Below are 12,598 nucleotides of genomic sequence, written 5' to 3'. Positions count from 1 at the left end.
TACATCGATTCAACGTCTGCAGACGCTGTAAAAAGATGAATTCTTGCCAGCTGGGAATATTTGCGTATCACGTTTTCTTGCATGTCAAGGCTGACATCATCAGATTTTTTTATCCAAAAGTCTTGAAAGACTTGCTCACCCGTGATTTTGTGTTGCAGTGTGAAAACCTGGAACCCGTCGATTTATCCTATAACGAATATTTTCAACCGTCGTTTAAGTTTTACGATCGTCGATTGATCGATAAAATCCAGTCGGGCAGCGAAACTTGTTCTTTGTTCTTCCGTCTTCTCACTCTCTGTCACACTGCAGTGATTGAGGAAACAGAAAAAGGTACGCATTGATTATTGAAAAAGCTTATTTGGCGGTTTGATATTTGCATATTTGTAAAGGGTTTTCTCTGGGTGATTTTTTTTTGCAAAGTCGGACATGTATTCATTGGGAGGACTTATCTACAAGGAGCTACGTTGGTCCATCTATGAACCTTGATATTTTGGTTAATCTTTAATTTCTTTTCATAGCATTCTCATTTTTACAAAAACGATATAGTGTTATTAAGTTTAGATCAGCTAAGCAATTCAACTTATTCCGTCTTAGCATTTCCGTATTTTACAGTCTAAAAAAGTTTAAATCTGTCTTCAAAGAAATTTCTCTAACATCTTGAAACGACGGAATCTTTTACAATGTTGGTTTTCTGTTTTGTTCACTTGGATTGTGTTTCAGATGGGTTAAACTACCACACTGAATCTCCTGACGAAGATGCACTTCTTTCTGCAGCACGAAATTTTGGATTTGTTTACAAAGAAAAGACATTCAGCTCAATCACCGTCATAGAAATGGGTTGGTGTTACTATTATGTGGCACATTTTCAAAGAGCAGTTGAACAGAACTTTTAACGAAACTTAACTTTAGGAAAACGAGTCACCTACAAAGTGCTAGCCCTCCTCCATTTCAACAACGTGCGCAAGAGAATGTCAATTATAGTGAAAGACGACACAGGTGAAGCATTTGCTATTTTTTTACCTGTAGATTTTTAGAAATTGCTGTTGGGCCTTATCATTTAATTTAAATAACTGTATATTGCATTCAGATATTGTACGGTGACTTGGCTGTTGAAAAGCGCCCTTCACCTCTACTCAGGGCGTAATGAATTGGGTGGCCTTCGTTGGCATAAAGAAAAGGTGGCCGAGAAAAAAAGCCAGACACCCTGCTCTCATAAGTGACAAAAGCATGACAACAATGAAAACTTTGTAGTTTCCCCCACATCTAATATTGGGAATCACGTGTGCAACCACGTTTATAGTTAATTGGTACCAACGAAGATGGTGTTTTAACAGGGAGAATCACATTATACTGCAAAGGAGCTGACTCAGTCATGTACGAAAGATTACATCCAGATAATGATCACAGGATGAAAGAAAAAACTACAAAGCACTTAAACGTAATTCTTGTGCGCAGTTTGTAGTTGGTAATGGCAACTTGTTAGGTTATCGTATTGATAGGCTCGTTAGTGCCGAAGGTTTAGTTGGCTATAATGAGAACCTTATTTTCTCATCTCTCAACTCTTAGAGTCAAGTGTGAGACCACATTTTTTAATAATAAGCTTATGCCTAATGGTTGAAGGTTTTGGTAAAATAGACCGGAAGCTAAAGGGGTCAATTTTCGTATCTGCCTTCAAATGTGACTTAATATGTCTCACCAAGATTCATCCACGTGCCCCTGCTAGGAATCGATCTCATGTCCTTTAGATCGTCCATAAGACGCCACAACACAAGGCAGCGCAATCGACATTGATTAATGTTTTTTTTTATGATTAGACGATTTGATTTATTGCGTCTTCGATATACCAAGCTCCTTCCATTTGATAATATTGTTGTTATTGTCCCCAAGCAAATAACCGAATTTCTTTGTTTAGATTTATCAATTTATGTAAATGTCTTTATTGCCGTTTTTTGGCAAGGTGATGCCATAGGCAACGTGTGTCGTTTCAATGTTCACTTATCCTGCAGAAAAGGTTTATGATGCGTTATTGAACTGGAACGCCTGGTTAATCTAATCAAAAAATAAAGAGCCAAAAATGCAGATGCTAAACCCATGTTCAGCAAACGTTTCGATAACTATATTTTTATAGCACTCAAGATGAAGACAGTATAGTCTTCGAAACGTTTGCTGAACATAAGTTTAATGCATTTTCTGCTCTTTATTCAGCAAAGTCTTGCCTTACAAATATAGCACTGGCCACAACACTATTTAATTAAATGAGGAGTTGTTTCTCTGCAGAGTTTTTCACGTTCTGGGTTGCGAACCTTATGCCTTGCAATGAAGCACATCGATGAATCTCAATTCGACAGTAAGTTAAACTATAAAAAACTAAGCTTATCATAAATTTTTAATTTTTTTTTATAAACACAAGAGGCAAATTATGGAGCTGAAACTACTTTATTTCTGAAATTTCACGTAAGGAATAAGTGTGTTAATCATGACTTTTGTTGAGGTTTGTCGCAAAAAGGCAAAGGCCTAAAAGACTGGATGATTATCAGGATGGATTTCATATATTCCATCTAAACGCCTTCCAGATATGCGTGTTGTGCATCGTGCGGACAACTCTGCAACAACAACAGCCGCAAATAAAAAAAAAGTTTTTCACATATCATGAGGCGCAAATGTATCACTTAAGTAACATTCTTCTATGTTGTTAGCTTGGTTCGAAGCTTATCAGAAAGCCAATACAGCACTGGAAGACCGAGAAGACAAGCTTTCTGCTGTTTATGAAGAAATCGAGAGAGATATGATTCTTCTTGGAGCAACAGCTATTGAAGATAAGCTGCAAGTGCGCTCTACGGTGTTGGTTACGTATTTCGGCACTTAAGCACAGCACAAAATATTATTTTTTGAATCTTGAAGAATATCAACTAAACCTGCATGCTTGGTTAGACCACGGATATATTTACTCAGCGGATACGAAACTCAAAAATTGCATTAACAACTGTAGGGCTACTCTTGGTCTAAAGCTGTGAGATCAAAACTCTATTCCAAAGCTATTGTAAACTTTCTTCTTTCCTGACAACATTAAGAAATTTGTTGAGTATTCGTATAAATTTTAATATGAATGTTATTGCTAGCATTGAATATGTATAACCGGTTTTCACAATGAGTTCACTGTTTTCACTGAGTAAATATGTCCGTGGGTTAGACTTATTCAAATTTCAAAAATTTTAAATTTTTTTAGCTTCTTGCATTGTTTCTCATAATTTTGACCATGAGAAATCCAAAAATGACAACAATTTTGCTCTCAGATAATGAGATGCCCTGCCTCAAGAGGCCTAAACATTTCCATTTTTACCCAAATCAGTCGGTTTTGACCTGTGAAGCCATGCTTCTGACGGTGGAACTCTTTATTTTAACTGAAAACATGATTGATATTTCAACTTGACTGTGTTGTACTTTCATAACTAAACATCAAATTAATGTTGACTTAAAATCTGGCCTGAGTGGATATTTTTTTGGAACATTCAGTAGATAATTGTAAGTGATTTTTGGATGGTTTCACAGGAAGGAGTTCCAGAAACAATTGAAAATTTATCAAAAGCAAATATTAAGATTTGGGTATTGACTGGAGATAAACAGGAGACTGCAGTCAATATCGGTTACTCTTGCAACATGCTGAATGAAGATATGAAGGAAGTCTTCATATTTAAAGGATATTCTTCGGATGAAGTATGTTTTAAATTTAAATGTTTGCAATGTAGCTTACTATGTCTCAAACTTATTTTACTATTTAAAATCTTTAGACTATCATGAGTGGATATTTGCAGTTTTGGTATTTTTCTTGGTTTAGCCTAAATAGGCTAATAAGTGTGCAGTAGTTTTATGGCTGTTTTCTGGTGTTATGACGTGCAACGAATGACTTTACGTTACATTTTTTCTGAAGGTCTCCAGAAACAGATCAGACATGACTAAAAAGGGCAAGTCTCCAGCCTGCAGGTCGTGCAAAATAAGTTTGTGTGTTTTTAGCATACTGTAATACAGTAGTAGCCTACAAGTTTACTCAAATTTATGAAGTATGGAGATTAGAAATAGATCTGAAAAGCCGTAGCTGAAGCCTGTTAGGCAGTTGTAGAAATAAAGTTGCAGTGACAAAATTTTCAGTAGTTTTCATGCTTTGCAGAGTTAGTCATAGCCTATATCTTTATGACAATTGGTAAACATAGTGCAGTGAGTAAATACCCCGCTGTGTGAACACAGAAACAGCAAAACTTTGAGTTACGCTTTTCAAGAATAGGTCTCCCTTCAATGGTATCTTGTAAGTCAAATATTTTACAATAACCAGTAGCCTACTTCAGTAAGCAAACATTTTGTTGTGTCATCCTCGGTGACAGGCCTGCGTTGGCGGTTCGGTACCCGGACATTTTGCTGAAAGGACATTTTGCCGAAAGACATTTTGCCGAAAGACATTTTGCCGAAAGGACATTTTGCCGAAAAATATTTTGCTGAATGGACATTTTGCCGAAACTCACTTTTGTGTTATATGTATCGATATTCTCAACAATGTGTTTTAGTCTATCGTTCACAACCTTATTCCTTTCGGCAGTTTGTCCATTCGGCAAAAATGTCTTTCGGCAAAATGTTCTTTCGGCAAAATGTCTTTCGGAAAAATATCTTTCGGCAAAATGTCCTTTCAGCAAAATGTCCGCGCACGGTTTTGCCATAGACACAGCCGCATGATTTTGAGTGGTGTCGAACAAACGGTCTGTCGAGTGTCGTACCCAGGCTCTCACCACTCGGCTATGCAGCCGATGATGGTTGCCAAAACAATAATTGTAATGGTAACTGGACGATTTTGAAATGCCCTGCTTCAGACAAAAGTTTGAATCAATACGCATTGTTCAAACTATTTTTGCACAATAAAAATGCAAAGTTTTTCCACAAAACCTTTAGTCTAAATAAAGACATTTGTTCAGCAAAATCTGGAAAAAGCGAAATTTTAGCTTTTCTACTGTGTTTGAGGAACGCAAACAAACTGACCTGGTAAGGATTCGAACCACAATTCGATTGACTCTCAATCCATCACAATGCTAACTTTGCCTGATCCGATCATAGGCGTAGCCAGGGGGGGCGAAAGGGGCCATGGCCCCCCCCAAATTTTCCAAGTTTAGATTCCAAAGTTGATTCCTTTGTTGAAAATATAATAAAATTTGTAGAAATTTATAACGTTTTCCAAGACATCTGGCTATTAACACCCCCAAGGACTTGTTTTAGACACACAGAAAGACACCAATAAATTTTGCAAATCGTAAATCGCGCAAAATTTACGCGATTTACGTTTCTTTTAACTAATTTGTAAAAGCAATTTCAGAATGGCTTACTCTGTTGGGTTTTTTGTAGTTATTGAGTTTTTGTGTAGCTGAGTTTTTGGTGTTCTCTAATTTTAGCCGCAGTTTTTGCCCGTTCGTGTGTAAGTTAACAAGTTTTTGCCCGTTCGTGTGTAAGTTTCTACCTTTAATAAGTTAATAGCTGTTTATCTGCTAATAAATTTCATACAAATATTACCTTAAAAGTGTTTTCAGAAAGCGCTATTAATCCATTATTTGAGTGTAATTTTGCAAAAATTTTCCGGGGGAGCATGCCCCCGGACCCCCCTAGAATACGCGTGCCTTCGGCACGCTCTAACCCCCACCAGCTTTATTGCTTTCCTTGCTCAACCCACCAGGATACACCACTGCACATCAGGTGGCGATGGCTCAAATTAAACACTTTGTCGTTCTCTTCAATTCATCAAATATTTGGCCCCCCCAAATTTTTTTCCTGGCTACGCCACTGGATCCGATGATGATTGCTTCATCTTTTGCTTCTTTTCAGGTCGAAACGGAGATTGACAGCGCACTTAAAGTGGTAAAAAACGCCAACCAACTTGGATTTTATAATCAAGCTTTTGAAGCTGAAAATCGTGAGGTCTTGCCAATAACGCAAATTATTGTTTTAATTTGTATATAATGCCTATCTATTCTCTGACTTTTTGGCCTGATTGTTTAAGATTTGCAAATAAAAACAAACTTACAATTTTGGCAAAGAAGTAGGCTGATTTTTTTGAATTTATTTCAAACAGATGGATTGTAACATATGAAAATATAAAATAACTTCTACCTGACTATCAGAAAACGGTTGAGCACTTGCTAGTAGCCTACTTGCCGAGATTTTCAGCCAGTGATGTTTTCGGAAAACGAGTAGCTGAAGCAAGAATTTGCAGTGACAGAGCTGTCGCTGAAATTCTTGCTGCTTGGTTGCCGAACATGATTTATCATTGCAACACAACCAACCTTTCATCACCAATTAAAATCTTTTTCAATTTTAATAATTAAACGATGATTGTCAAAACTTCTTTAAGAAATGAAATCCTAATCGAGGAAATTGAAACAATAATGTAGTCCAAAAAAAATTTTCTAGTTGTTTTTAATCATTTAGAGTAGAGTATAGCCTAGCTAGTTTAAGTGATCTCGCAAAAACCCTGTCTGTAAAAAAAACTACATAGCTTACAGCTTACTGAATTCTACATCTTGCTACTGTGCTAGACTGATGGAATGTAGGCTAATGTAAAAAAACTGGGCATGTTTCATTGACAACAAAATCTGTTGTTCAGGTTCAAATTTCAAACAATGCCGTGAACGACGAAACATCGAATACTTCTCGTCAGTTTGGAGTAGTTGTCAATGGACACAGTTTGGTGAGTTATCGACTACACTGTAGGCTAATTAGTTACCTAGCTTCATGGAATGATGCATTGAGATTTTATGACGTGTGGTTGACGTTTGCATATCAGAGGTGTTTATGTTCTATAGGCAAAACATTTATAAACGATTTCTAACAATCTGTTGTTTGACAGTGGGTTAACTAGGTTAGAATATCTGGGTTGTGGCAAGTAAAGCTAAGCCAACCAGCCTGCACTTTCTTGATTTTGATAAAAATGCCGTATAGCCTACTGTAGGCTACTCAAAATGCAGTGTAAATAGAGGAACATTTTTTCACAGAGCTTGTCAAAGAGGCAGTTTACCATTGTTGTTTTCAGTTTTCATCCATCAATAGTTTCAACAAGATAGCCGCAATAATTTAAAGTGTTTTTTATTGTTCGATCGTTCAGGTCTATGCTTTGGAAGAAGATTTAAAAGAGAAATTTCTCGAACTGGCCACCTCTTGCTCTGCTGTCATATGCTGTCGTGTGACTCCGATACAGAAAGCCAGGGTTGTTGAGCTTGTCAAGAAAAACAGGGCAGCAGTCACTCTTGCTATTGGTGATGGTGCTAATGACGTCAGCATGATAAAAGGTATCGTGTTAGAGATAAAAAGTAACAATCTTGTGATGGATGGCCCAACCTAGTCACCAAGAGAATAAAACTTGTTAATATAGCAATAACTTTCTTTAGTGTTAAACTTTGTAATACATGTTAGTTTCATTAACACTGTCATAAAAAAAGAAACAAACTTTTGCCATTGTGATTGGAAGTTAAAAATCATGATGACTAGCGTGGAGGCTACACCGGTATGGTTAGCGAAACACAATGCTTGCTGTTCTACAGTGAGTAGTCAGGTAGTGCTGACGCCAGGAAGATCACTCCTTCTCAAAAGGTAAAAACCTAATCGATAGACGCTATAGAGTCTTTATATTCCAGCTGCACACATCGGTGTTGGCATCAGTGGTGAAGAAGGAACCCAGGCTGTGTTGGCATCAGATTTTGCGTTTGGCCAGTTTCGGTGAGTGACAAAGAAAACCGGTAAGGCGTATCTTGTTATTCAGTGTAGGCTACATTATTCAATCAAGAATTTACAGTGTTTTGACCACAGCTTACTCATTGAGCGGTAGATGAACAAATTTTTTTAGTAATTAGGAAAAGTAAGTTGATATGCGGATTATACGTTGCACACAAATCAATGCACACAAGACTGATTTTGTTATGGACATTTACGTTAGTCTAAACTCTAAAGTTTAGACTCGAAACAGATTAAACTGAAACTAATAATTAATCCATCTAAAAAAACATTTGTTGTTCTGTACTCAGATTCTTGGAACGATTGCTTCTGGTTCATGGACGATGGTCTTACATGAGAATCTGTAAATTTTTAAATTACTTTTTCTACAAGAACTTTGCATTCACGCTCGTGCACTTTTGGTATGGATGCTTCAATGGATTTACAGCTCAGGCGAGTTATGAGATTCCATCTTGTACTTTCGTTACAAACTGTTCATAAAAAAACATAACGCTTTAATGAATCGTTTTAGCGTTTTTATTGATTTATAAAATCGTATGTCTATAAGAATAGGCTTTCTTTGGAAAGGTTTTATCTAAAAATAGATATGATAGGCTATATTTGGACTGAAATCGTCTTTGCACTCAGTGTGCTATATAAAATTCCAAGTTAAATCACTTTTGTAGTATTGATGACGTCAGTAAGCTATTACATCAGTAAGCACAACTAGTCAATTCAATGCAAATAGTCCAAAAGAGTTGAAATTAAACAAAAATAGCAGATTTTTTCCTTCTTTGAACTTGTGTTTATTCTCTATTTTAGTCTGCCTATGATGATTGGTTTGTGACGTTGTACAACATCATCTACACATCCACACCTATACTGGTGCTCGCTATTTTAGAACAGGTAATATCAACAAGATTATGGCATGCTCATTCTGGCACTCGTGGTGGAAGCTGATTCCATTCGAATAAGAACTAACACTACTTTAGTAAACCCTTACCGCAAAATTTATTTACATTGATGGTTAAAATTGAGTTTGGCCCACTAGCTGAGGAGCTTGTGCATGTTTCCAGTTGTTTTGGTAAATCCTCTAGTTTAGTGGTTGCCCAAGCATGTTTTTTTTTGTTGGGTAGCCCATTTCTATATTTTCACCATGGCCACATTTTAATAAAAAATATTAAATTTTTATGAGTGGAAGAAGCCACAGCCTACCAATAACACAGACTAAAAGACTAACAACTGTAGAAAGAGCAAATAGTCAATAAAAAGAGGACGATTGTAGTCATCTAATTCTTGAATAGAAATTCTAGGAACATTTAATTTTCCTACCAGTAATTCGTCCTGTAGCCTATTTGAATTTTATAGTAGGCTATCACAAACATAATCAAAATCTGCTGTTTTGATTCCGTTTTTTTTTTTGCATTAGGATGTCAACGAAACAGTATGTCTTCGCAACCCGAAGTTGTATCTGCCAGGACAAAAGAACAAACTGTTCAACATGAAAATGTTTGGGCGAAGGTGATATAGAAGCTTCTTTGTTTGGACGATTATTTTTTGCAGTAGATTAGTACGAACACGAAATTGCTAAATTCATGTTTAAATTTGATACGGATGTATTGCCTCTGCCTTTCGCACACTACTTTGAAAAAACCAAACTCATGTATAATGCACGTCTTACTAGACACTCTTCCAATGATTGTTATTTTGTCCCACGTTACGCCTCATCTCGACTCCAGCGCAGCATTAAATACGCCGGAGTGAAAGTCTGGAACTCCTTACCAACGAGCTTGCGTAAATTGTCATTTTATTCTTTTAAAAAACAACACAAATATTCACTCATCGCCAAATATTAGCACGATTAATTTTGCATTACCTTTATGCTACCGATAGACTACTAAATATATTTCTCTGTGACCATCTTCTAACACCTTGTCTCAATTTTCGTTATTGAATTATTCTTATCGCAATTTTAGAACTTCTATTAGAATCTGGGGTATCTGCTTGACTCGAAGACCCATGGTCTCTTCGCAGATTCCCGTTGCTGGAAATTCCTTTTTTATTGCTGTATTTATTGTATTATATTTACCTACAACGAAATAAAATCAATCAATCAATCAGTAGGCTAGTCTATGAGCATTTTTGTTTAAAAAATCTAAAGTTTTGGATTAGCCTATTCAATGGAGCTTGTTAACTCAAATGTCATGAAACAATTTGATAGATGTTGCGCACCTGTGGTTTTGTTACTTTTAATATTCTAGCACAGACCACTAGAGTCTTTGTACTCTATTGGTTTGTGTATTCTAGACCTAGACCACCAACATGGATCCTCAATCCTAAACCGAGCCTCGGAGGCCTACTTTAATTTTAAGACACCACAGTTCGCATTCAAAAGTGTGTCAGAAAATCATTCTATTGTTGTATCTCCTACAGCTTAGTTACTGGCGTCCTCACCAGCTTGGTGCTATTTTTCTTTACCTACGGCGCATTGAACGGCTTCATGAACTTCGATGGACGCAGCACTAGTAACCATGCCACCATGACCTATGTCATTTCAACAAGTCTGGTCTTTATTGTTACTTTTCAAGTATGTGTAGGCTAAAAGTTTTTTTTAAACATGGGCTAGTTTCAGTCAGACTGACCTGCAACACATAAACATCCACACCGATAGCTCAGTTGGTTAGCGTGTGACTTCGTGAACGAAGAAGCTTCAAGATCAAGCGGCTCTGGTTTGACTTTCCGGGTGTGCGCTTGAGCAACGCATTTTAAGGACTGCTCTCCATTTAGCAGTACCTAATGAATGGAATAATTCACCAGCAACAAGACTTCAACAATCGAAAGCTTCACTCTATCAATCTCGGTAACCGGCCCTGCGCAACAAGCCTCTACAAGTATGCAAAACTACCAGAAATAACCTATCAAGGCTTTGCCAGTTCGAGGATAAAAATTCAAAACCAACCATAAAATTTATGACTGAGCTTTAGGCTACCTGTATTTCTTCATAATTATCAAATCCATAGCTGTCATGCCTCAAATGAAGCACTTGCTTTAGTTAATTTGTAGGCTTTGTGGACAGTGGCGTATCCAGGAAGGCACTTGGCTAATCAAAACAAAATATAGCCTATGCACAATTTTTCTGACCTTTCTGCCATATTTATGCTTCGCCCGAACTCTGGTCTTCCCATGCTTTTTACTGATCGGCTGCTGTAATTTATGTGGAGTAGGCTTGTGGTGTGGGCTACATTTAACAATCTAATTGCCAGCTTAGGACAATATGTAGGCCTATAACACAAAAGCGTTCCTCGGATATAATATAATCTTGGCTACAGTTTAAAAAATATTCCACTTAGGATACTTTTATCACAGGTATCGTTGGACACCACGTACTGGACGCCAATCAACCACTTATTCACTTGGGGAAGCATTGCAATTTATTTTCCATTTTCACTTGGTCTATGCAGCGACGGTTTCTACAACTTATTTCCTACGCAGTTTCCTTTTGTTGGTGAGCTTATTTTTTAGATTTGTAGTGGATTCTTGAGAATCATTTTTGTTGTAGGCTATAGAAATTTTTGATTTAGCATTATTTTCTGTGACTATTTTAGCTAGCTGACCTGCGGAAGAAAGAAGGGAGTTTGATCCAAGTAATTTAAGCTTGTCCAGTTCAAAAAGTACTCAAGATCGATCAAAGAAACAATTTTATATATCGTGTAAAATGCATTGACTTAGTTACAAACGCTTGCAGTTTGTTCACAAGCATTATAGCTTGAAAAAGCAAACTAAGCTATATGAAAGTTAAGGAGTGATGCTATGGTCACAAAGCGTTGTCTCTAAACAGGGTTTTGCACAAAGTTTTATGGTTTCGCAAGTATGTCATGAAATTATCTTAAAACTGTTCAAGTTCACATCGCGTAATACAGTTAGCCACCTATCTAGCCGCTAGAAGACAAATAGTTTATGCAAAATTTGTACCGGCTCTTGAGTAAAGCATGTCGAAACTGTTTGCAAACAAAAAGTGTACTAATTGTGACTTAGCTCTGCTGCGCTCTGAAGTAAACAGTGTTTAGTGATAACGAGCGTGCGTTTAACGAGAGTTGCGAAACGTGTGGTTTCATACGATGAAAAAATATACGCTTGTGTTTCAGGTGTTCCCAGAAATGCTTTCAGCTTCCCTGTCTTATGGTTCACTGTTCTTCTTACTACTGTAACTTGCATAATGCCCGAGGTGGCGATTCGTTTGTTGCGCTACATGCTGTGGCCCACACCTGTGGACAAGGTAAGCTCAAATCTTAACCAAAACCTAGAAAAGTTGCCGTTTTTACACGGAAACTGTACAAAAACGGTCACTTTTTTCTGGCAAGATCACTTCGACTGAAGGATTTTTCATAATATTCCTTACCGTACCGTACTATTTTCTGTCTTAATAGTGTCTTTTCAGATAACAAATCAGTCATTTTTTGCATTGTTTCAACGTTGGGTTCCAATAAAAGCAGCCTAAGACGTAATATTGACGTAACTAGGCTAACTACTATATTATTACCAAAACAATTGGTGCGTTCAATTTTATTGAAATAAATCATACATTCTACAAAACAAACCCAAAAAATTTCAGATTATTCGAAACCAACAAAAAGTAGAGACTCTGCCCGCGACGGCTTCGACTGGGAAATCAGCGACTTTCTGAAGATGCGACGTGTTTTCTGAACCACTGGATACACGAGCAGCTTGATATGGTTCATTGCAGATGTCAAGACAACAAGCCAAAAGTTTAAAAACTCATATAAAACATGTGAACTAGTGCATAATTCGATTGCTCCTTTTTAACTTTTCATCATGTACTAAATTATTTTGCAATAATCTT

At 36.9% G+C, this 12,598-nt stretch overlaps 1 protein-coding gene across 1 annotated transcript in view; it reads left to right on the top strand.

Moving 5' to 3' along the window:
• The window catches only part of LOC145776082 (phospholipid-transporting ATPase ID-like), a 30,195-nt gene extending 17,706 nt beyond the window's left edge, over positions 1-12,489 (top strand). The window contains exons 13-30 of the mRNA XM_082587487.1: positions 159-330; positions 721-837; positions 910-996; positions 1,335-1,438; positions 2,278-2,347; positions 2,697-2,827; positions 3,550-3,714; positions 5,857-5,949; positions 6,635-6,718; positions 7,133-7,316; positions 7,662-7,743; positions 8,049-8,190; positions 8,560-8,643; positions 9,167-9,258; positions 10,171-10,324; positions 11,104-11,242; positions 11,883-12,013; positions 12,350-12,489. Coding sequence (XP_082443613.1) covers positions 159-330; positions 721-837; positions 910-996; positions 1,335-1,438; positions 2,278-2,347; positions 2,697-2,827; positions 3,550-3,714; positions 5,857-5,949; positions 6,635-6,718; positions 7,133-7,316; positions 7,662-7,743; positions 8,049-8,190; positions 8,560-8,643; positions 9,167-9,258; positions 10,171-10,324; positions 11,104-11,242; positions 11,883-12,013; positions 12,350-12,421 — 2,103 coding nt within the window. The 3' untranslated portion in view covers positions 12,422-12,489. The remainder of the gene's footprint in view (positions 1-158; positions 331-720; positions 838-909; positions 997-1,334; positions 1,439-2,277; positions 2,348-2,696; positions 2,828-3,549; positions 3,715-5,856; positions 5,950-6,634; positions 6,719-7,132; positions 7,317-7,661; positions 7,744-8,048; positions 8,191-8,559; positions 8,644-9,166; positions 9,259-10,170; positions 10,325-11,103; positions 11,243-11,882; positions 12,014-12,349) is intronic.
• The last annotated feature ends 109 nt before the right edge of the window (positions 12,490-12,598 follow it).

This window comes from Aplidium turbinatum, chromosome 8 (genome assembly GCF_918807975.1).
Source record: "Aplidium turbinatum chromosome 8, kaAplTurb1.1, whole genome shotgun sequence".
Taxonomy (NCBI): domain Eukaryota; kingdom Metazoa; phylum Chordata; class Ascidiacea; order Aplousobranchia; family Polyclinidae; genus Aplidium; species Aplidium turbinatum.
The sequence above is the reverse complement of the archived record's forward strand: the minus strand, read 5'-3'. Positions and strand labels throughout refer to the sequence as shown.